Raw genomic sequence first — 26,190 nt, 5'->3', positions numbered from 1 at the left:
TTACGCTTACATTGGTATTTTACATTTAGTTTTGTACAATTGTTTCTCTTTTTTATGTGTTTTTTTTATATACTTCTATTATACAATAGTCTGTATTACATTTGTCTTCTTCATTTGTTTTTGTTCTAGTTGTATCTTTGACCCCTAGACATTGTGCGAATCTTCTACTAATGCTCTCTCCGTCCAGCACCAACCGTCCCTAACCCTAACCCTACTTATTATCCCCATGATTTAAAATGTTGTTCAACTCTTCCATTGATTCTATTGCTAGAGTTTGTCTTCAACATTTCAGTCACTTCAGCAACATCCTAGCTTTACCTTGGTTGGGGGGGGGGGAAGCATTCTGTGCTGGGATGTGCGTGTTGTCAGTCTCCTTAATCAGCGAGTGATGGGATAGAATCAGGAATAATTAATTACACACGGTGGATGCATGCCCTTGAACTTTCTCACTTATAAAACTAAAAATAGCGCATTCAACATAGACTCTATGAGTTATTTGTTCATATTGTTTAACTGTTTATGAAGTGTTAAGTTTTTGTCCATTTCCACCCATGAAGAGTTTGCAATCTGCTAAGAGAATTTTTGTTTAAAAAAATTAAAAATAAACGGATCATAAAGAGAGTTTGTGATTGCACACAAACTCAGTAGTGGCCCCGATGTTTTTATTGTTTAATATCTAGGTTCAAAAAACAAACAAAATGTTTTTGGCTTAAGACTGAAAGAAATATAAAGTTGGATTGAAAGATAGAAAACATAAAAACAAATATCAAAGAATTCAACTTTTTAGATGGACTCTGATATTTTCTTTCGTTGGCACATTTGTCTCCACTTTGATGTTAAACAAATAGTTTTCTTCTTTTATTTTACAGCTGAGATTGTCAACTGATAGTGGACGTAAAGAGGTTTCTTGTTTAGCATGAGTAGATTTCATTGAAGTCACCAGATGGCTTTCAGAAAGGCTTGCTTGCATTATAAATCAAGGAAGAATATTTTTAACCTCCTTGTCTTCCTATTATCTTGCACTGTCAGCTGGTATGCTCTCTGCTTTGCATTTGAAGTCGTTGTTAAGGCACTGGACACAGGTGCGGAAGACAACATTATAATGTTTAAAGACATTTACACGCATGAGCCTTGGCCCGGACTGGAATCAAATCTGACGGAGCCAGGAGCCATCCCTGCCAAGGTGCACTATTACTGGTGTGGCAATAAGATGTTCAGATTCGTGGATTACCTGAGCCTTCTAAGCATCGTCCGAATTCTGAAGCCCCAGAAAATCATCTTCCATCACTTCTATCAGCCACGTGTCGATACTTTTTGGTACCATACATGGTTTCAGGAGCTGAAGCAGTCAGTTCCAAATCTAGTCTTGCGTCGTTCAATCAGCAATTTAGACTGCGGTTCCGAGGAGGTATTGAAATATATTCTGAATAAACTGTCGCAAGAAGGTGGAGTCTATGTTGGGGAGAAAGTGATATTAACTCAAGTGCCTTCAGCAGCTTATACCGATGACTTCTTTTACAGTTTCCGGTTCAGAAATAAACTTGTGGACTTCACTAGCGGCGTTATATTCAGTAAAAATGGTTTCCCCGTGGAATCAATAGGCGAGAAATTAAAATTCATTTATCAATCCCCCAGGACTTGTTATATCGTTGACGAGTTTGATGCTATTCCAGAATCAAGACTACCAGACCCAGAGAGAGCTTGCCTGGTGGCTGACAGCCTAATGTATCCCAAAAACATATGGGACAACACAACAAGGTTTTCAGAGCTGGCAAGATGGCTGTACTATGGTCAGAGGGCTCGACTGTTTCCGGTAGAGAACAGCGACGAGCTAATCCCAATGGTGTCTCACTTGATTTGGATGCGGACCAATAACCTGATCAAGTCGGACGAACTCGAGTTTTACCACTACCTTAGCATCATGTCAGCATTGTATGTAGCTGGCTTCAAGGCCGTGTACATACATGGGGAAATAGAGCCTTACGGACCTTGGTGGGAGCTGCTGAAACGTGAAAATGTCAAGTTTATACTGGTCAGTAATTTAAGTAACCTCTTAGACTAAATAAGATAGAATTGAATCGAATTGATAGATAGATAGATAGATAGATAGATATCTTTACTCTGCCTCTTATATTCGTATCTTTATTCTCTGCTGTTCGTCCTTCAATTGAGAAAACCTTCCTTTGATTAGACCTACTTTACCCTCCTCATTTGACATGTTCTCCATTGACCTCCATCTCCTCCCCTGGTGTCATCACGATGACAGTCCAACTCCATCCACAGATTGAACGCCCAGAGACGATTTTCCAACAAGCTGTAGACGGCCCGAGCCATCAATCGGACGTTCTTCGACTTAACATCCTGTTACGTTACGGGGGAGTCTACCAGGTAAGTTGAAATGTCTGATCACTTGACCACAAGCCATAAACCATTTCGACTCCCTCCCCCAGGAGCTTTAGTCAAGGGTTTATGATAGTGTAAGTTCAAATAGTTGATAGCTGTAATGTCACTATATCTAATCACAGTTCATATGAAATGTGATTATGCTCGTCTTCGACCACGAGCTCATGGGCGTAGCCAGGGGGTTTGGGTTACCCCCCCCCTCCGAAATGAAATCCCCACCCCCACCCCCCGGGGAAGGTTGAAGTTTTGTGTCTGATTTTTTTGCTTTAAATTTGTTTATTTTATGTGAGATTTTAATTTCCCCAGCGCAACCAACGGGAGTTTTGAGTTTAAAATTCCACTCCAGGGGGGTTTTGAGATTACTTCCCCCCCCCCTCTTCTATCAAACAAAAAATAATGCGAACGACAGTCACCGAATTCCATGAGAGTAGCCAAGCTGATTTTGAGTTTAAAACCACCTCCAAAATTCTTTTTACGATTAAACTCCCTCTTTATTATAAGTACACAACAGCCACTAGAATTTATGAGCGTAGCTAGGAGGGGTTACACATTTCTACCAGTGGCTCCATTAATAAAGTGCAGTGAATTTGATTTTTGAATTAAAATGAATATGCTTTTTTTTTGTTTTCAATACCGGATATAGTGCTTGGCGCCTGGGCCCCACTGGGGGAGCCCCCAGACCCCCTGGCTGGCAGGGTGGGCTGTCTACAGTCTTTCCCCTAACTCCAGGAAGAACCTATTCTAGGGTACAATAATACAATAAACATCTTCCGAAAGAATGAAGGGTCGGAATGTAATAAAGATTGATTACGTACACACACACACACACTAAAGCAACTAACACATTTTCAACATCGAAATCACAGTGGCTTAATTTATCAAAAACTATTTTTTATTCGCCATTTCGACCTAATATGACATTTAAATGTCATAGGTACAAAATTATATTTCTTTCCGCTTTAAACACTTATTAACACTTTTGGTGCGTTAACTTTTGTTCCAGTTTGTTTTTTAATTCTATGTTTATTTCTACACAGATCTGGATCTAAATCTTATTTTCCTCTAGTTAATTGTCCGAGTGAATGTGTAGGATCATCCTTAGGTCAGTCTGATTATAGACTGTGTTGTTACAAAGAACACAAAACATCTGTATGAAAGTGTGTGTCTGCGTGTGCGTGTGTGCGTGTGTGTGTGTGGAAAATATCTTCTTCAATTTTACGTTATTTAAAAAAAAACACACAACAGTTTCACAAGATATAATTAAAAAACTAATTAAAAACTTAATGTTACTTTGAGTCATTTCACGTCTTTCAAATGTAACTTTATCCCGCACTGAAAGATTAAAACAAAAAAATTAATTGATATCGACACACCACTTAGAAAAGCAACCAAAAAAATAAAACAAATAAATAAAATCCGTGATTGTAAAAAGAAATGGTAAAGCAGTTGGCACGATGTGTTCTTGTACATTGGACAACATATACATATTTGATACGATCCTTTCCCCCCCCCCCCTCCTCCATCCGCACTCTCACTTGCATGTCACGAGACTCCCGATAAGACTGGAACAAAATAAATCTTGTCTCCAAAAGTAGCGGAAATCAAGGCGATCACTGAGAATTATTCATAACCCTCTAAACCTAATCAACAACCTAAGGGGAAAAAACGAGCAATCAGGACAGATTTCCAGGCCAGAGAATTACCACAAGACTCCCTCAGACGTTGTAGGGTTACGTTTAGTCTTTTCAGTTTGAATATTTTTTTATTCACACTTCACCTCATCTTAAAACTTCAAATATTCAAATAGATAGATAGATAGATAGATATAAACAGACAGATAGATAGATAGATAGATAGATATAAACAGACAGATAGATACATACATACATACATGCACACATTGATTGCTTGATTGCTTGATTGGTTGGCAGACATTTTCTGATGTGGAGAACTAAAACATTTCTTACAGACTCATGGTGCTGTGGAGAACTAAAACATTTCTTACAGACTCATGGTGCTGTGGAGAACTAAAACATTTCTTACAGACTCATGATGCTGTGGAGAACTAAAACATTTCTTACAGACTCATGATGCTGTGGAGAACTAAAACATTTCTTACAGACTCATGATGCTGTGGAGAACTAAAACATTTCTTACAGACTCATGGTGCTGTGGAGAACTAAAACATTTCTTACAGACTCATGATGCTGTGGAGAACTAAAACATTTCTTACAGACTCATGATGCTGTGGAGAACTAAAACATTTCTTACAGACTCATGATGCTGTGGAGAACTAAAACATTTCTTACAGACTCATGATGCTGTGGAGAACTAAAACATTTCTTACAGACTCATGATGCTGTTGTTTCTCTTCACCTCTAGGATCGGGATGTTTTATGGGTTGGACAGATTCCAGACAATTTGAGACGCTATCCAGTGGTGGCCTGTCCAGATTGGCCACAGAATGGCGAATGGCCAGAAGTGTTTAATATGGGGGTTATGATGGCCAAGAGAAACGCACCTTGGCTCAAGTCTTTTCTGTCAACATTTAGGTGAGGCACATTTTTGTTTTAAACGCAAGAACAAAATCTCATAACGAGATTCCCGAACCAGACTTTGAAATGGTAAAACATGATGTCAATGCTGAGGTTAGGATTACCTGACATGATTACCTGACATGATTACCTGGCAGGATTACCTGACAGGATTACCTGACATTGATGACTTGGTTTGAGGGAGAGACTAGAATCTATGTTTGTCTTTTAAACTGAAATCATTGTGACGTGCCCATGCTTGTGACCACTTTCTTTTTTTTCCTGCATATAGTTTGAAGTTATCCTACCTGATAGTGTCAATCACAATATCTTTTCTGTTGGTCCCAATGTCCTATCATTTACTGAACTACCAATGGTCCCAATGTCCTATCATTCACTGAACTATTAATGGTCTCAATGTCCTCTTTCATTGAATAACCAATAGTCCCAATGTCCTATCATTCATTAAACTACTAATAGTCTCAATATCCTATCATTCGCTTTAATATTAATAGTCATGATAACCTTACGCTATAGCCTCACTGTCCAATAGCCATTCTGCTTGCTGGTAAATGTTTGCGATAATAATTAGTCTGAGACCACAGTGTCCACTAGAGAGGCAGAAAAGATAAGCCACGAGCGTTTTCTCGAGAGCAAAAATAACAAGAGGGCTTTACGACATGCACATTCTGGTTCAGGATTTTTTTTTTGGTGTGGGGGGTGGAAGGGGGAGCATAAAAAATCTTTGCGCCTTGAACTAGCCACCACGGTGTTATCAGCACTCGGCTAGTATGACACTTTGACTTTCTCCTTGGTCCAGGAAATAGATAGACAAATGGTGTGTGAACCCCACCCCACCCCACATGTGTGGTTAAATAAATGTCATTAAAGGCTTGCATAGAGACAAAGAGGGAAAACGGAGGGAGTGACACAAAGTTTAACAACTATTTCGCCGCCACACATCGAGTTCTGTTTTGTTTTACATGCTTTGGGTGTTCCTTCAGATTTGAGAATTTCCCTTGCCCTAACCACCCACGGGACGGCGGTGGTGGTGTGCAGAGTTCGAACCCGGGACCAATGAGACCATCCAATGAGAGTTACCACACGACCAGACAGCCAAACCTTTTTGTATCATGAAACTTTGCAATCCACTGTACCCTAGGAAACTTTGCAATCCACTGTACCCTAGGAAACTTTGCAATCCACTGTACCCTCGGAAACTTTGCAATCCTCTGTACCCTAGGAAACTTTGCAATCCACTGTACCCTAGGAAACTTTGTAATCCTCTGTACCCTAGGAAACTTTGCAATCCACTGTACCCTAGGAAACTTTGCAATCCTCTGTACCCTAGGAAACTTTGCAATCCACTGTACCCTAGGAAACTTTGCAATCCTCTGTACCCTAGGAAACTTTGCAATCCTCTGTACCCTAGGAAACTTTGCAATCCTCTGTACCCTAGGAAACTTTGCAATCCACTGTACCCTAGGAAACTTTGCAATCCTCTGTACCCTAGGAAACTTTGCAATCCTCTGTACCCTAGGAAACTTTGCAATCCTCTGTACCCTAGGAAACTTTGCAATCCTCTGTACCCTAGAAAACTTTGCAATCCACTGTACCCTAGGAAACTTTGCAATCCTCTGTACCCTAGGAAACTTTGCAATCCTCTGTACCCTAGGAAACTTTGCAATCCTCTGTACCCTAGGAAACTTTGCAATCCTCTGTACCCTAGGAAACTTTGCAATCCTCTGTACCCTAGGAAACTTTGCAATCCTCTGTACCCTAGGAAACTTTGACTTCCTTACCACGATGTTGAAGTAAACAGAGCACATCATTAACATTGCAATCAATCTGCAGCAGCTCGAGTTGAGGTTCAAGTATTAAACTCAGGTTCTAAAACGTCTTTTGCGCTCTATAACAAGCGAGCTCCTTGGGAAAGTCTTTATAGTATTACTAAGTATAGATTAAATGAACAAACATACAGGAAGAAAGAACGACAGACAGTAAGCCAAACTTACAAACAGACAGACAGACTAACAGACTGATAGATTGAGTGAGTGAGTAAGTGATTTAATTACTTTTAAAAATAATATAGAAGTCTATCTTTATTTAACAAATATTTCATCTATTCGTTCAGATTGATATAATCTATATTGATGTATTGAATTGTTTTTCTGGTTAATGCAAATAACTTTTCTTAAACTTAAAGAGAAAGGTTTCCTATTTGTGTTTAAACCCAGCATGTAAGATTTGCACATTTATATTGGTGTCCTTTCGAGTAATACGTAGTGTATTTGTGTCTGCCGTCTATCTGCTAGTCTCTCTCTCTCTCTCTTTTTATCCCCTCACGAATATTTGTATTATAGTTGGTGTAGATGTGCTTGTTTAAAAGTTGTTATTTAATTCAATTTTCTCAGATACTACAGAGACGACAAATGGGCATTTAATGCGGTCATGATGCCTTACAAAGCATATGAACAACATCCAGACCAACTTTATGTGGACAGATATCTTCAGGTAAACTAAACTTTGTTTTTTAATACAGATTTACATAGAGTTAGCTTATTTAGTGTTTCATTTGGGTTGAAATCTCATGATTTGTAGGACTAGAAGAGACAAAAGACAGTTTGGTGTTTAACGAGGGGCGGATCGAGGGCGTTTGAGAGCTGAAGGAGGCATTTTTTCCAAGCTCTGATCCTAGCTCCAGTACATCCTAAACTGTGTGTATATCGGAGGTGAGCTCCTGCTGTGGTACATACAGCGCAGACATCTCTGGTGTCAATGAAGAAAATGAAACGATGTGACTTAATGTAATTGTTGAAACAAAGCTAATCTTATCTTGATTTACACATGAAATTATTCCGAGTGTGAGATGAATCCAAATATAATTGTGATAGTATTTTAAGAGGAAAAAAAAAGATTTTTTGACATCTGTGATATGCATTTGAAATCCAAATGGATCAAGTGAGCATTATTCTGACATTAACATGCTGGACTTGACTGACCTAGGGACACGCGTAGGACTCAATTATTATTTTTTTTAAAATAACGTCTGTTTTTTTATAAGAAAAGAAGATAAGCACTCTATTAAGACAGAAAAAGTTTATAACAACTTCAGCAGCCTTAACTGAAAGATTGCAGTCAAAACAAAACAGATTGATATTATTGTCTTAACCATAGTATCAGAAATGTGTTTTGTTTGATATTACTGTCTTAACCATAGTATCAGAAATGTGTTTTGTTTGATATTACTGTCTTAACCATAGTATCAGAAATGTGTTTTGTTTGATATTACTGTCTTAACCATAGTATCAGAAATGTGTTTTGTTTGATATTACTGTCTTAACCATAGTATCAGAAATGTGTTTTGTTTGATATTACTGTCTTAACCATAGTATCAGAAATGTGTTTTGTTTGATATTACTGTCTTAACCATAGTATCAGAAATGTGTTTTGTTTGATATTACTGTCTTAACCATAGTATCAGAAATGTGTTTTGTTTGATATTACTGTCTTAACCATAGTATCAGAAATGTGTTTTGTTTGATATTACTGTCTTAACCATAGTATCAGAAATGTGTTTTGTTTGATATTACTGTCTTAACCATAGTATCAGAAATGTGTTTTGTTTGATATTACTGTCTTAACCATAGTATCAGAAATGTGTTTTGTTTGATATTACTGTCTTAACCATAGTATCAGAAATGTTCAATGGACCAAAACACGAATTGAGTTTGTCCAGGCACAAAGTTCCATACCTGACTCGGTCTTTCAAAAGCTGAACGCATTTCGTTGTGCCTTTTCCATTTCAGGTCATTTGTTTTTACGGTGTTTGCCATCCTACCTGGCAACCTGACTACAAGCGAGACATTATGGATCAGCGGCCTGTTCCAGCTTTTGCCTGGCGTGAAGCGCGCTCCTTTCATTTCACAGTGCCTAAACCCCCCGAGTCATTGACCTCGCCAGCAGCTGTGAAAAATGGCGATGACATTTATGCAGAGATTGGGAAATTGATTCTTGAGAAAAGCGGCCACTTGGATTTGCTTTAAAAAAAAAAACGGCAGACGAGAGAAATAACAGAACAAAAGATTTAATCGAACAGCCGGACCTATTGTCCATGCTTAGTGAACCGAACAATTTTGGTTTTCAAGACCGTTTGACTAAAATAGGTCACACTTGAATGCACAGGTTTTATACAGGCGCATTCATGAAAAAGGTTGAAACACCAGAATAGCTTGCTGGTGTCATTGGAACTGTTTTTCATTAAGTGAATGTCAGACCTGGAGTCATGATCACGCGAACGTTAAATAGTTGGTCATAATCATAAATTAAGCTATTCATGATATGTGGGACAGATTCTCATAGATTGAAGGGTATCCATAAATAGAAAACCTTTTTAAAAAGTATTTCATAATTTATTTGCACTTATTTTTAGAACTGAAGAATCAAAGTAATTTTTATAATTCATTTGGCAACAGCGATCTTTCAATATAGCGTCTCTGTTAATTAGCGACCCCCCCCCCCCCGAAAGGGGAATAGCCGCTATTAGTTTTATGTGGTCTGTCTATTCGTCCGTCCGGTTTACATCTAATTAACTAGAAAATATATTGATAATCCGATTCTGCTTATCTTTCCTTACTGCAGTTTCCTGCCAAAAATGTCTTTGTTAGATCTTTGAAGTGTAATATATTAGATTTATTTCTTTGGTTTGCATCGTGTGTACTTGTGTTACATTTGTGTTTGTATGCATACAAAACTATACCTGTGATCAAAATTAGAATTTACTGATTAAATTCTGTCCATTCAGTTGTATAAACACACACTACATTTCTAATCTCTCAATTCAATTTTAGAAGACGTCAATAATTTAAGCATTTTCTTTTGTTCTTTTTTTTTTTTAGGAAACCTCAGTGTTTGTGCAATTCATTTTAGTACATAGGAGTCCTCGGGCTCTAGACCTCTTTTCTGTTATTTGCCTTTTTTTTAGATAGTTTCCACTTCTTCCTTGGTCTGCATGCCTCTTTCAGAGAGTTTCCACTTCTTCCTTGGTCTGCATGCCTCTTTCAGAGAGTTTCCACTTCTTCCTTGGTCTGCATGCCTCTTTCAGAGAGTTTCCACTTCTTCCTTGGTCTGCATGCCTCTTTCAGAGAGTTTCCACTTCTTCCTTGGTCTGCATGCCTTTTTCAGAGAGTTTCCACTTCTTCCTTGGTCTGCATGCCTCTTTCAGAGAGTTTCCACTTCTTCCTTGGTCTGCATGCCTCTTTTTTTTTGGGGGGGGGGGGGCGGGCCTTTTTAAAAAAATAAATTTATTTTAACTTTAAATAGTTAGATATATATTTAAATTCTACACATTCTAATTAAAGAACATTGTTATAAAATTTATAAACACACATGTTTCAACAATGTCAGTGTGACTGTAGTATAGCCTGAAATAATGGTTGCATCCTCAGATCCTTTTACACAAATCTTGGCATTTTCCCCCCCTCTAAACAACAGCACATTTTTTTGCAAACAAAAATGTCAAGAACAAGAACAACATTTTAAAGAATATTTTGAAATACAACACCTCCAACATTAAAATACAAATGTAATCAAATAAGTTTTAAAAAATAATTACAATTTTTTGGATTCAATTTGGGTATCGAACTCGTGACACCGTCAGCTGCAAAAAAAAAAAAGAATATGCATTTTCTGATTCGTTCAGCGAGGCAAGTATATTTGTTCGATTATTTATTGGTCTGTTCATTATATGGACATCTAGATCTAACATAAGACTTAAAGTTCAGATTTAAAACACTTAAGATCTAGCTCTAATATCTACTTCTAGATCTAGAATCTAAATGTTATCTATAGTAGACTTACAAATATAAGCAACGCTTATAAACTTCAATAAAATTGAAGCAACTTTAAATTTCCTCAGTTATGGCATAATTACGGCAATACGTCTGACTACGCCATGTTGGCTCTAGACCTAGATATAGTCTCCAGCCAAATTTACATTTATTTATTTTTTACTTTGAAAAAATATAACGGGTCAGACTAGAGTTTTCTCCGTGTGGCCAACGAGCTAGTTATTCTGTTCTCAGCACTATACAGCAACTCATTAGTTAGAACTGTTTAACTCTTTAACGACTTTTCTAATAATTTGCCAGTCTATGTTTAGAGAAAAACGAAAAAAACTTTTGAAAAACAAAAACAAAAAAATACTTTTAAAAACAAAACAAAGCTTATACTAGGTGTAGTTATATCAATTGGTTTGGATCGGTCATGTAACTAAATTTGTAATACATCTAGACTAATAATAATAAATCTGGCGATTAGAAACATTTGTTACCAATTTCATGCCTTTAGCTTTCTCAATACGCTATGTTCTGGACTTGCCTGGACCAGTTGGATAAGGAAGGGGGGAGGAAGAAGGGGGTATCTGGGTGATCACTATTTAAATGTATTTATTTTTTAAACATTTATAAAGGGGAACGAACTGAATTGGAACTCAGTTCTTAAGCCTTCCCAAGCTGACACTCGACCACCATAGTTATCTATTCTTAGCTTCAAGGGGGGGGGACTAATTCAGCTTATACCACCTCATCAGTCGAGTACGATTTCTTTCCCTTGTTTGAGATGCCAACCGAAACAAAACAAGTTAATTAACTAGTTGGTAAATATTTCTCTATTGATTCTTGTGTTGTCAGGTAAAATAAATAATTGTACAAAATTTCAACTTGATCCGAGTTTGGATGTCGGAGAAATAACGTGTACAAACTTTTGGCCAGACAGACAGACAGACAGAGATGATAAAAAATACTAGCGAATAGGTCACACGGGGGAAAACTTTTTTCAAAATATAATAATCTTTAAAAGTAAATTTAGTCTGGAAGTCTAGACATTCTCTACTTTGGACACACGTACGTCACTGGGTATTACCGGGTGGGGTAAAAAATGTTCCATTTTTTAAAATCTATAATTCATTAGTCAAAGTAATGTGATCGCTCTTACAAGACGTCGTCACCTTCATAAAGGTAGTTACTGTTTGAATTGAGTTTGTATTATCCTAATGTAGTGTGAGTTGTGTTTATGTAGTGAGCGCGTGTGGCACTTTATTTCAATTATTATTTTCGCTATTTATTTGTATGTCTTGTTGATCTTGTCTTGGTTTAATATATTTGCATACATCGTAACGTGTTGCCTTTTGTTGAAATAAAATTCTTACAATGACACAAGACATTTGTTAATTTTGTTCTTTGATTTTCACTTGGTAAATTATTAAAGAACATCGACTACAATAAAGTCCCGAAGACATGATAGCCCGACAAGACGGATTTAACAATTGAACAATTGTATTTGTTTTGCCACAAAGCATTAGTGCTTTGTAGGCAGTCAGAATTATAGGTAATAACAGTCTACACAAAATCAAGATGAAAATAAATGAAAAGTAATAATAATGAAATTGGTAATATAAATTATAAATTATAATAATAATGAACAACAATATCGCAACTATCAGATCACGCAATTCGTCCTATTGCGACGGCTTAGTTCAACTGGAAAATTGATATTACTACTTCTAATCTTTAAAATAATTAAAGCATCTTATAATGGATAACTAGGCCACTACATTATGTCCAATGTAGAGATTATTGTTTCTGTCGCTGGTAATGAAAACAAGTTTTCAAAAATTTAAATCAAAGTCCAAACTTTTATTCAAAAAAATAATAAATTCATATAATATAAGTTAGAAGAGCAAACAAACATTCGATGGCATTAATTTGTTTTTCACAAAAACATCCGGAACAATATATTATAGATACTTAAAACTATTGCAATGTTTTGGAAGGAACATTGAAGGTTAAATCCGATTTTCAATAGCGTTTAGTGCTGTTGTTTCTTATCTTCTTATATAATACAGACGTTACTTCAAAAAAGAAGATGATTACGTCCTACGCGTCATGCATTTAGTCATGCATATTAACCAATGACTTAAATTCTGCCAAGTCACTGGTTTTCCTGGCTAGCTCAGGCAACCCATTCCATGCTCTAATAGCACTAGGGAAGAAGGAGTATTTGTACAAATTTGTCCTAGCATATGGGACGAGGAATGTGCCTTTCTCTTTGTGTCTTTCAGAGTATTTTATTAAATTTTGTTTTTGTATTTGAAGATTATGGTTCAGTGTTTTATGTATGATTGTTACTTTACTTTTGAGCCTTCTGTCCTGAAGGCTCTCTAAATTTAGTGATTTTACTAAAGGTGTTACTCTAGTCAAATGTGAATATTCGTTTGTTATGAATCTCACTGCTCTATTTTGTGTCTGTTCCAGTTTCTTAATGTTTTCTTGAGTTGAGTTGTTTTTAATATAAACGTGACGGACAGACCGACCAACAAATAAAACGCACAAAAATAAGCGACTTTTATCCTGATATGGCACTAGACAAAAAATAAATAACATCTGATTATTTTAAAATTTTTAAGAAATTAGTTTAGCACCATACTTATGCCGCGGCGTTACGCTACTGCACGAAAGTCGCTGCATAAAAAGTCCATTTAAAAAAAATGTGCGTGATATTTACATACAAAGTGCATTATTAGCCTTTATAAATAAACATAAATGTTTTCTTTTAATTTTAGCAGCTAGTTGACCAGAAAAAAACAACTTTAACTAATATTTATATTTGTTGTGAACATTTCTTGTACATTTTATAAATATATTTGACTTAGTGATACTGAAAATACACAAAATATTCTCTTTCATTGTTAACGTATTGTAACATTGCCTCCCTTACATTTATGTATTGTTTTAGAATTGGTGTATTTTGATGAAAAAAATCTCTTGTATAATTACACGATTTGCTTTTAGAAAACCAAAAGTAGCCGTTGCACCTACACTTTTCAAGCCGCATCGCATGATGAAATAATATTTTTGATGTCTCGAGATCTGAGTGTGACAGATGGACATTTTGCACAAACCTAATAGCGGATTTTCCCCTTACGGGGGCCGCTAATAAAAAAGTCTGATTAAAAGTTATCATTGTGGCAGCAGATACATTCCAAGAACTTAAACCAAGAAGTCTTATTTCAGTAACTGATGAAGAATTGCTCCTGTTCGTTTCAAAATGATTAGTGTATTTGTTGATTTACTTACGAACCAAGACTGAGAAGATATCTGAACAGAAATACCAAGACTGAGAAGATATCTGAACAGAAATACCAAGACTGAGAAGATATCTAAACAGAAATACCAAGACTGAGAAGATATCATCTAAACAGAAATACCAAGACTGAGAAGATATCTAAACAGAAATACCAAGACTGAGAAGATATCTGAACAGAAATACCAAGACTGAGAAGATATCTGAACAGAAATACCAAGACTGAGAAGATATCTGAACAGAAATACCAAGACTGAGAAGATATCTAAACAGAAATACCAAGACTGAGAAGATATCACCTGAACAGAAATACCAAGACTGAGAAGATATCTAAACAGAAATACCAAGACTGAGAAGATATCATCTAAACAGAAATACCAAGACTGAGAAGATATCTAAACAGAAATACCAAGACTGAGAAGATATCTGAACAGAAATACCAAGACTGAGAAGATATCATCTAAACAGAAATACCAAGACTGAGAAGATATCTAAACAGAAATACCAAGACTGAGAAGATATCATCTGAACAGAAATACCAAGACTGAGAAGATATCTAAACAGAAATACCAAGACTGAGAAGATATCTAAACAGAAATACCAAGACTGAGAAGATATCACCTGAACAGAAATACCAAGACTGAGAAGATATCTGAACAGAAATACCAAGACTGAGAAGATATCACCTGAACAGAAATACCAAGACTGAGAAGATATCTAAACAGAAATACCAAGACTGAGAAGATATCTGAACAGAAATACAAAGACTGAGAAGATATCAACAGGAAGCTAAAGTTCATCTTGTTTGAACTAAAAACTGAACATTGTTTGACTTTTTTCTCACTTTATATGCCATAGGGACTTCAAAGAATCTCCACCAATAGGTAATCCGTTGTTTCTTACGATCAGAAATGAGGAACTATTTATGAAAAACAAAAGGATGGACATGTCTATTGAAAAATTGGTGTTTGCCAGTTTGAGATCCAGAAAAGGAATTTTTTAATTTAAAAAAAACGCGTTTTACAATTTCGAATGTTTTTGTTCTTGAGGGTACTATTTAATTTTTTTCTTCGAACGGTTTCATTGTTTCATTCGTTGATAAATACCAAACACTATACTATTTCAAAGTTTAATAATCTTTCATTTTAATGCATTAATATCTTTTTAGGGATTGTAAAACAGCTGGGGCTATGTAGCCAGCGGCAAATACTGTATTTCACATTAATCTTCGGACTCGAAGACACTGGAATAAGTGTTCGTATTTTCACTTTGATTATTATCAATTCTTATTACACTTTAAACGCTCTAGATCTTGTCAAATGTTGATCAATTGATTTACTTTCAGTACATTAATCACGTTGGGAATAACAAATGAAGACTATAGAAATGCTTTAATGGGAAAAAAATATTTAATCTCTAAAATCAATAAGTTCATTTTAAGACATGTGGAACCGATTCAATGCAACATTTCTTTACATTCTTCTGAGCATGGAATAGTTTGTATAGGTCATGCCAGCATTTATTAAAGTAGTCAGTGTTTCCCAAACTTGTTCCTTGAAGGGACGAAATCATCTTCTTTTTTGAAATAACGTCTGTATAAGATAAGGAACACTTCACTCATTCTGAGTATTTACAGGAACACTTTGCTTATTTTTTTAGAGAGATTAATTTACGTGGTGGCCTAATAGTAAATTATTCCAGTAGTTCGTGGAACACCTATTCAGTCCTAGCGGAACACTGAGGGTTCCGCGAAACAAAATTTTGTGAAACACTGCTCTAGGTCATGGCACACTTTATGTCACAATGATCTCTTGGGCAACGCTTTTCTGACGCACTAAATGTCGCCATATCGGAAGATATTTGTAAGACATTTGAATAAAAAAGTGTTTTACATTTTTTTAAAAAATGGAGAGCAACTTGGCCTTTTTTTTAAATAATATTTCCTAAGCCCCCCCCCCACACACACACACACCACGAGCGGATCACGAACTTTTGAGGGGGGGGGGCGATTTTTTTCCAAACCCTAACCTTAACGCCCTAACCTTAAAACCTAACCCTATGTATAATATATATGGGTAGCGTGGTCGACAGGCCAAGTACGCGTGAACATGGTTACCTATGAAAGGAGGTTCGACACCCGACTCGAGCAGAATTGTGTTTACTAAGTGCCCAGATTTGGGATCCCTCAACTCAAGAAAACATTTAGAAACTGGAACAGACACAAAATAGAGCAGTGAGATTCATAACAAACGAATGTTCACATTTGACTAGAGTAACACCTTTAGTAAAATCACTAAATTTAGAGAGCCTTCAGGACAGAAGACTCAAAAGTAAAGTAGCAATTATACATAAAACACTGAACCATAATCTTCAAATACAAAAACAAAAGTTAATAAAATACTCAGAAAGACACAAAGAGAAAGGCACATTCCTCGTCCCATATGCTAGGACAAATGTGTACAAATACTCCTTCTTCCCTAGTGCTATTAGAGCCTGAGCCAGGAAAACCAGTGACTTGGCAGAATTTAGGTCATTGGTTAATATGCATGTCTACATGCATTACCCGTTAGTAAGTTCTGCATCATATAAGATACAGATATAACAGAGAATAACAAAAAATATTACATCTAGAGCAGTGTTGCTCAAAAATCGGCAAAAACAAAAGGTCACGTTGATGGCCCTTCCCTTGTCAGCTAGGGGGTCTGTGGGAGCGTTGCAAGCACCCTCAGCGGAGATCGGGGTGGAACCACGACGCCAAGAGTCTTCTTCAATTCTTCACTGGCAGAAACGCATTCTCCTGTCATCCACAGCTATTTAAAAAAGAAAGTCGAATTTAGTAAAATAAAATACGTTGGTCCCTCGACCATAGATAAATCCGAACGACAGTCCAGCGCGCAAACCGCACGACCAGGCAGCCATCAATATGTAAGTTATTAATTATGTTCAATACGCCTGTTTGTAACTTCGTTTTGTTAAAGAACTATAATACAAATGATATATGTCTCGTAGATACATGTCTGCTAGATGCATGTCTTGTAGATACATGTCTTGTAGATGCAGGTCTTGTAGATACACAGCTTGTAGATACACGTCTTGTAGATACATGTCTTGTAGATACACGTCTTGTAGATACATGTCTTGTAGATACACGTCTTGTAGATACACAGCTTGTAGATACAGGTCTTGTAGATACATGTCTTGTAGATACACGTCTTGCAGATACACATCTTGTAGATACATGTCTTGTAGATACACGTCTTGTAGATACACATCTTGTAGATAGACATCTTGTAGATAGACATCTTGTAGATACACATCTTGTAGATAGACATCTTGTAGATACACATCTTCTAGATACAGGTCTTGTAGATACATGTCTTGTAGATAGACATCTTGTAGATAGACATCTTGTAGATACACATCTTCTAGATACATGTCTTGTAGATACACGTCTTGTAGATACAAGTCTTGTAGATACACTTCTTGTAGATACATGTCTTGCAGATACATGTCTTGTAGATACACAGCTTGTAGATACACGTCTTGTAGATACATGTCTTGTAGATACACGTCTTGTAGATACATGTCTTGTAGATACACGTCTTGTAGATACACATCTTGTAGATACAGGTCTTGTAGATACATGTCTTGTAGATACACGTCTTGCAGATACACATCTTGTAGATACATGTCTTGTAGAGACACGTCTTGTAGATACACATCTTGTAGATAGACATCTTGTAGATAGACATCTTGTAGATACACATCTTGTAGATAGACATCTTGTAGATACACATCTTCTAGATACAGGTCTTGTAGATACATGTCTTGTAGATAGACATCTTGTAGATAGACATCTTGTAGATACACATCTTCTAGATACATGTCTTGTAGATACACGTCTTGTAGATACAAGTCTTGTAGATACACTTCTTGTAGATACATGTCTTGCAGATACATGTCTTGTAGATACACAGCTTGTAGATACACGTCTTGTAGATACATGTCTTGTAGATACACGTCTTGTAGATACATGTCTTGTAGATACACATCTTGTAGATACAGGTCTTGTAGATACATGTCTTGTAGATACACGTCTTGCAGATACACATCTTGTAGATACATGTCTTGTAGATACACGTCTTGTAGATACATGTCTTGTAGATACACATCTTGTAGATACAGGTCTTGTAGATACATGTCTTGTAGATACACGTCTTGCAGATACACATCTTGTAGATACATGTCTTGTAGATACACGTCTTGTAGATACACATCTTGTAGATAGACATCTTGTAGATAGACATCTTGTAGATACACATCTTGTAGATAGACATCTTGTAGATAGACATCTTGTAGATACACATCTTCTAGATACAGGTCTTGTAGATACATGTCTTGTAGATAGACATCTTGTAGATAGACATCTTGTAGATACACATCTTCTAGATACATGTCTTGTAGAAACACGTCTTGTAGATACAAGTCTTGTAGATACACTTCTTGTAGATACATGTCTTGCAGATACATGTCTTGTAGATACACATCTTGTAGATACAGGTCTTGTAGATACAGGTCTTGTAGATACAGGTCTTGTAGATAGACATCTTGTAGATAGACATCTTGTAGATACACATCTTCTAGATACATGTCTTGTAGATACACGTCTTGTAGATACAAGTCTTGTAGATACACTTCTTGTAGATACATGTCTTGCAGATACATGTCTTGTAGATACACATCTTGTAGATACACGTCTTGTAGATACATATGCTTCAACAGACCGATCTGCGTTATCCCTATAACGCCCCCCCTCTCAGTTTTGGCCTGTGAATTCTAGTATCCCTTACATACCTTCTACCTCTCCCCCTGCTCCCCCCAAATGCGAGACCTAAATACACTTTTGGACTATTTCACAACAGTTTATGTAAATGATGGTAGATCTAGTTTTTATTTTTAAAATGTCATTTCACAATTTATTTTGTACAGACAAAGATGCACGTTCCAGCAGCCGTAATAAAGACATTTCGTATTTTGGGCCCGAGCTTCTCGGCCTTACCGTGGCGCGGAGAGGATTGAATCAGACCAACCGTTATACAAGGCCTGAACGCTGGCCTGTGACGTAGGACCTGTGACGTGGCAACGAGCTTTGGTCTAAATTGCCCACAGGCCACGGTTGAAGGTCTTTGTTAATAAGGTTTATTTGAGTTTGTGTATCCCTACACAATTTCTCTTGAAGGTCTTTGTTAATAAAGTTTATTTTGTAATTTTTTGAAAGTGGTGTATTTGCATGGACAAACAAATCAACTTGCATAATTTTAAGACAAAACAAAAACTGTACGCTTCCAGAAAAAAAAAGTAGCCGTTGCAACTAAAAGGTCCTAAATTAATAAGCCACAAAATTAATCTTTTCATAGCAGAAAAACATGTTTGAAAAGAATCTGAAATAAGTGTGTGTGTTGACGTCTGTGTGGGTATAAGGGTAAGTTCTCTGCGATCTATTTAGTATAGACGTCTTGACTCATTTAAACCTATAAATCAATCTCAATTTATTAAAGTTCAATGCTTGATCTTGTTACACTTATAAGTTATCGATCTGCAAATATTTTTTGGTTGCCAATATTCAAACTTCGAAAGTAATTATGTTAAAAACAAATTCTATGACTAAATATCCCACGTAGAAACTTTGCAGGCAGCATAGTCTTCCCCACACATTAGATTATATATATATATATATATATCTTCAAAACCAAATGGCATGAGAAAGAAAGAAAAAAAAAAAGAAAGAAAGAATGAATGAAAGTAAGAAAGAAACAAAGAAAGGAGGAAAGGAATAAAGAAACAAAGGAATGAAGAAAAAAAGAAAGATAAAGAAATACTTTTAATCTATTTTAATGGAGCTGGACTAAAAATTTCACTTTTCTTATTTATTTTTTTTTGTTTCTAATTGACTTTCTCGTTTGTTGGTTTGTTCCATAGATTTCCAGTTCGTATGATCCATTTCATCTTGGTCAAGTTGTCCCGTTCTTTTGTTGAAGGAAATCTTGTTTCCCAGGAGCTGGGGTTTGGATCCGAGACGTCAAAGAATTCATTGATTACTTTGGCCTAGTTTTTTTTTTGTCAATAATCTGGCGTTATGTAGGCCAAGCGTTAGTGGTAAATTGAAAGACCCATTGGAAGAACTTTTTTGTCGTCATGCGTCTTATTCAAATATTTCAAAGTCAAACATTTTATTTTTTAAAGTGTGTTTTTTTTTTTTTTTTGCTAACGAGAACTGAATACACACTACGTCAATACTGTTTGGTAATGGGATCATCTAAAACAAAGGTGGGCAAAAAACGGCCCGCGGCCCACATGCGGCCCACCGAAGAGTTTTATGTGGCCCGCGGACACCTAAAGAAATGAGGTCTGCCCAAACATTACACACATATAAAAAATGCAAATATATTAAAAATAAATCATTGTAAATAACTATAGAAATTACTGAAACATTATCAGTTACAATGAAGAGGCTAAAGAAACATTGTCTCGAAACATCCTTCTAAAATGTTTAAAGTAAACAAAGATTATTTTAAATGGCAATATTTCAAAAATTCAAAGACACAAGTTCACGCCAGTAATTATTCAATGCTATGAAGAACTGTGTTGAAAGTGTCGGGTTGACTTGTAAAAGATAGCTTTGACTGAGAAAAACAGGCTTTTTAAAATAAAACCATTTCCCAACCATATAAAGTCATAACGGGAAAGTTGACATTAAGCTGCATTGAATGACTTTGTTGATACACCTCGTGCCGTACAAAACTGAAGCATAAGTAAACTGTGCAGCTTCCAGGGGCCTACGATTGTTGTGCGCCTTGCACTGAATGCATATTCTATTAAATTAGAGAAGAAATAGCGAAACTTTTCCACAATGTTATTGTTGAAGTACACCAGGATTTTAATCAATTGCAAACTTTTAGTTTTTTGGCTGTAAATTTTTATTTTTCTATTTTATTTTGGGCAACCAAATTCATTTCGGCTAGGGCCTCCAATTATCTATGGTTGGCCCCGACTGGCAGTTCCGATTTGATGATGATTATAAATTAATTAATAAATATTAAGATGGCATGATAAATTCATATGATTTGATGATGATTAATGAAGATTTGGAAACAAAACATTCCAATGTTAGGTAACACAGTTGTAACCGCTGGCCTAGCATTAAAAGAACATGGAATCTCAAGGAAGAAATTGTTAGGTTCCTTGAAAAACATTGACTGTGACCTTGTTACTAATATTTCTATTGAAGAGTTGAAGAAAGACTTCATGTTTATCATCCGAAGCATTGCTATAGGTTGCTTGCACATGAAATGTATGTGCATCTTAAATCTTTTCAAACAAAGCTATTCCATTTCTTGAGACCAGCAAGTGAAATCAATTTTGTCATTTTCATTGCTGAAAGGTGAAACTATTTCTAGTGAAATGGTTGAAAAGTACAAGACTTATTTGTATTCTTTGATTGTGGAATTTGAAAGCAAATTTCAAGACGTCAAGAATGTGGAACCAGCTTTCAATACCCTTAGCTCACCATTTAATGCAGAAGCTGATTCAGCTCCAGAGGACATACCTCCAAGCAAATTATGAACTGTAAGAGAAGTTTCAGTCAGTTCTTACGCAGGAGTTTCATGGATGCCAGAAACTGTATATCCTCACTTGAAAAAACTTTGCTGCTAAACTTTCACATTATATGGAATCAGCTTTTTTTTTTTTTGTTTGAAAATTATCAAGTGTTAAAACAGATAGTTGCTGATTGACTGCATTTCACAGCAGTCATAAGAAAAAAACAACAACTCATAAGCTAGTTCCACGGTTTCGGAACATTATGCACGAGAGTAAACAGTTTTGTACTTCATATTTAGTACTACTCTACATTTGTGGTGAAATGTTGTGATCTAAAAAGACAATAGCAAAATTAAAAAAAATCGTTCGTAAAATTAAGTTCATGAAAGTGCTTACTCTTGTTGTAATTCCTCAATTAGGAGTACAATATAATATATATGTATATACTTTTTATATCTTTAATTATGCGGCCCTCCTGTCCCCAAATTTTTTTTATGCGGCCCTCGGTAGAAAAAGGTTGCCCCCTCTTCTTCTTTTTCCGGGTAATGTTCCCTGAAGGAAGGTCTTTGCGAGCCCGAAGGCCTTGTAATATTGCCATAATGTTTTAGTTTGCGTTTTTTTTTACACTAGCTATCAGGTCATCGTGGGGTCAACCGCTGTAGTAACTCCAATCTCTTTGTTTGTGATGCGGTCTTTAAATGTGATCCCTATGATCCTTCTGTAACATCTCAATTCCATTGCTAGGAACCTTCTGTAACATCTCAATTCCATTGCTAGGAACCTTCTGTAACATCTCAATTCCATTGCTAGGAACCTCTTCTCTAGCTCTGCAGTCAGTCTCCAAGACTCACTAGCATATAAGAATGTGGCCATGACCAGGGTGTGTATCATTCTGATTTTTATTGTCGAGGGCTATGCCTTTGTCTTTCCAAATTGTTTTAAGTTTTGCAAGTGCTGCTGTCGACTGTGCAATTCAGGCCAGTAGTTCAAGTTTGGTACCTTCATTAGACTATAGCTCCGAGGTAATTAAATACCTCGACTAATTATTGTTATGAAAAGTAGCTCTTCTGTAGAACCAGAGGTCCATAATATAATACGCTCTTCGTGTTAAAAAAATGCCTCTTTACTTTGGTTGTATTTCAGTCTTCTATCCTGAAGGCTTTCTAAATTCAGGGATTTTTCTAAAGGCATTACTCTAGTCAACTATGAAACGCGTCAACATTTGCATTGTATGTTAATTGAATAGTGAAAATAATATGTCATTTTCATTGCATACCAAAACTATCCAATTATCCTGTATGTCCAGACTTTACGGACACCCTGCATTAGTACTACTCCTAGGATTTATACCACATGATACAAGTTTTTATGTGAATTTCTCTAAACTCAAGAGAATCTGTATTCAATACTAGTTCTCTGCAGTCTATTTCTATAGAAGCCCCTGCAAATGTTGCGTGACATTGGGAAAAAAGTCTGTGTATTTCTATAGAGGCCCCCACAAATGTTACGTGACATTGGGAGACAAAAAGTCTGTGTATTTCTATAGAAGCCCCTGCAAATGTTACGTGACATTGGGAGACAAAAAGTCTGTGTATTTCTATAGAGGCCCCCACAAATGTTACGTGACATTGAGAGACAAAAAGTCTGTGTATTTCTATAGAGGCCCCCACAAATGTTACGTGACATTGAGAGACAAAAAGTCTGTGTATTTCTATAGAGGCCCCCACAAATGTTACGTGACATTGAGAGACAAAAAGTCTGTGTATTTCTATAGAGGCCCCCACAAATGTTACGTGACATTGAGAGACAAAAAGTCTGTGTATTTCTGTAGAGGCCCCCACAAATGTTACGTGACATTGAGAGACAAAAAGTCTGTGTATTTCTATAGAGGCCCCCACAAATGTTACGTGACATTGAGAGACAAAAAGTCTGTGTATTTCTATAGAGGCCCTCACAAATGTTACGTGACATTGGGAGACAAAAAGTCTGTGTATTTCTATAGAGGCCCTCACAAATGTTACGTGACATTGGAAGACAAAAAGTCTGTGTATTTCTATAGAGGCCCTCACAAATGTTACGTGACATTGGAAGACAAATACTGTAATGGATAGTGTGAACAACAAAAAGCCCAGAGAATGTGCGTCACGTTTTCATGTCGTGATTTTTTGGTATCTACATGATCAGAAGTAGTGGCTGTTAGGGTCAAAATATATTTTATTTGTTTAGGGCCCTTTATTTCTTTATTGATATTTATTAGCAACTTTCTTTAATATTTTGTTTAGGTTTATGAACATTTCGGACTTCGAATTACATGTCTATCCTTAAACAATTCAAAGGCCAGTAACTCCAGATACATCATTATGTTTTGTTTTGTTGCTATTAACACCGAGGACAAATGTCTTTGTTTCTCGTCTGAAACGTTTTGACATCGTCTGCTGTAAAGTGTGGTACGCGTATCCATAGGGGTACAAGCAAAGTATGAAGGGGATACGCGTTACACCTCATTACTTATGCTGATTTTTTAAATACCAAGTTATTAACATTTAAAACAGAAATTAAAAAAAAAAAATTAATAATAATATATCGCATCTGGAAGAGGTTTCAATAAAAAATGATGCAGACATTTAGTACACTTTAGGAAGTCGAAATATTGGATGATGTTGATTTAATTCGTGAAAATAAAGTGAAAGGTTGACTTTTTAAAAAGTGTTTTGTTATATTTTTAGATTAATTTTTATTTAGCCTTATTTTATTTTTTAAAAAATGTCTGATCGAAAAAAAAACAACGCTTATCTATTAGATCAGTGGTGCCCAAAATACGGCCCGTGGGCCAGATGCGGCCCGCGATGTGCTTCTATCAGGCCCGCTGAAACGTCGGCACAAAATATAGAAAATTCCCCCTCCCCCCCTCCCCAAAAAAAATAGTTCAAAATGTATCTCTTCCAACGTTAGGGCCTTTGTTCTTTTTCTAATGGATTACTACCAAGGCATTTAACATTTGGGAGTTCATGGAATAGGACTATAGAATCTACTAGGAAAAGTGAACGGATCTTTACTTTTTTGTAGAACATAATATCATTGCTAACCAACATGTTTGTGTTTATAAAGAAAGTCTGAGGCTGTTTTTACAAAACAAGAACAACAAACTGTAAACAGAACTTTCGCCATTGTTTGAAGTGTAAAGAGAAAATTCAACTATCCCAATACTTCAATGTAAGTACTAGATCTTAGGGTTTCAGATAAAATAGTTTCAGGTCAATTTCATTAATTTTTTGTATCTTTTGCTTCATGTGGCCCGCGACACTAGTGTTGAAAATTAAAATGACCCGCAGAATGAAATAGGTTGGGCATCCCTGTATTAGAAAATATACCAATTGCGTTTCATACTGATTAAATCACTTTTATTGTTGCTTCTATTTTTTTGAATCTCATGTAGAAATTCATACAGTTTTTTTCTGGTGTTTCGCCCAATTTCTAATACAATTAGAGAAGAACTTTGAGACTTGATAGTAGAACAAAATTCCCAAAGTGAAATTTAGACATAAAAAATTGAAGAGCTCCGAGATACGACAACAGTGCGAACATGAAAGGAAAAAAAATGATGGTCTACAAAAATGGATACAAATCTGGGGGTGGGGGTGGGGGTTGTGTCCAGCTCACAGTTTAATGAATTTTTTTTCTAGAAAAGAAAGGGGGGTGGCATTTTTTTATTTTTGCAACCCTCACGGCGGCCCTGGCTTCTAAAATTCAATGGCAGCCATTTTGTTAGAAGATGCTATGGCCAAAAAGTGCGTTATTGGCCGGGGGGGGGGAGCGTTTCATTTGAAACCATTGCGTGTATACATGTAAGTTTTAAAAAAAAGTAAAGTTCCCCTTTCAGACCATGCGGTTTAAAGGACAGAAGATGTAAAGATCATTTCTTTCTGTGGCCCACGGATAACGAGGTTGTAATGTGGCCAGAAAAACGACCAACCGCATTTTCTTTTCCCAAACTAATGTAAAGTACTCAGTAGAGCTGGATGGACTCGAACGCGCCCTATCAGTCTTCACATGAATTCGAACCCTGCACCTTCCGGTTCGGAAGTTAAGCGTTTTTCCACTCAACCACCGCACCTCCTCTGATATATGTGGGGAGGGGACATTATAGTACCAGGTGATGGAAGGCTACAACCGATGGACCTAATATGGTTTTTTTTTTCTCTCTTTGCGTACTCTATATTAGGGGATTGCAATTAACCTGCGAGCCCTTCGTTTGTAGGATAAAAGAGACAAAAAGAGGACATAGAATTTGAGGGCTAAAAAAAATTGGTTTATGGCAGGGGTGGCCAACCTTTTGGTTCCGTGCGCCATTTTTTTTTTCACTTCTTATTCAGATGCGCCACTTCAACTGTTTTTAGTCATTTAGACATCTTTGGTTTGTTCAAGCCTACACATTTGTGTATAGGCCTAGTAGAGGAGGGGATTTCATAAAAAACAACAACTTTACTTTTAAAAAAAAATGACATCATCGAAG

At 36.3% G+C, this 26,190-nt stretch overlaps 1 protein-coding gene across 2 annotated transcripts in view; it reads left to right on the top strand.

Annotated features, from left to right (window-relative positions):
* LOC106073772 (uncharacterized) overlaps positions 1–12,156 on the top strand; it is a 30,792-nt gene extending 18,636 nt beyond the window's left edge. For both annotated transcript variants that reach the window (XM_056011064.1, XM_056011063.1), the window contains 5 exons: positions 870–2,032; positions 2,284–2,388; positions 4,786–4,955; positions 7,352–7,451; positions 8,747–12,156. In XM_056011064.1, the coding sequence (XP_055867039.1) occupies positions 944–2,032; positions 2,284–2,388; positions 4,786–4,955; positions 7,352–7,451; positions 8,747–8,983 (1,701 nt within the window). In that variant the 5' untranslated portion in view covers positions 870–943 and the 3' untranslated portion in view covers positions 8,984–12,156. The remainder of the gene's footprint in view (positions 1–869; positions 2,033–2,283; positions 2,389–4,785; positions 4,956–7,351; positions 7,452–8,746) is intronic.
* Positions 12,157–26,190: the final 14,034 nt, after the last annotated feature.

The sequence above is a fragment of the Biomphalaria glabrata genome, chromosome 14 (genome assembly GCF_947242115.1).
Source record: "Biomphalaria glabrata chromosome 14, xgBioGlab47.1, whole genome shotgun sequence".
Lineage (NCBI taxonomy): Eukaryota > Metazoa > Mollusca > Gastropoda > Planorbidae > Biomphalaria > Biomphalaria glabrata.
This window is presented reverse-complemented; position numbering and strand designations above follow the sequence as displayed.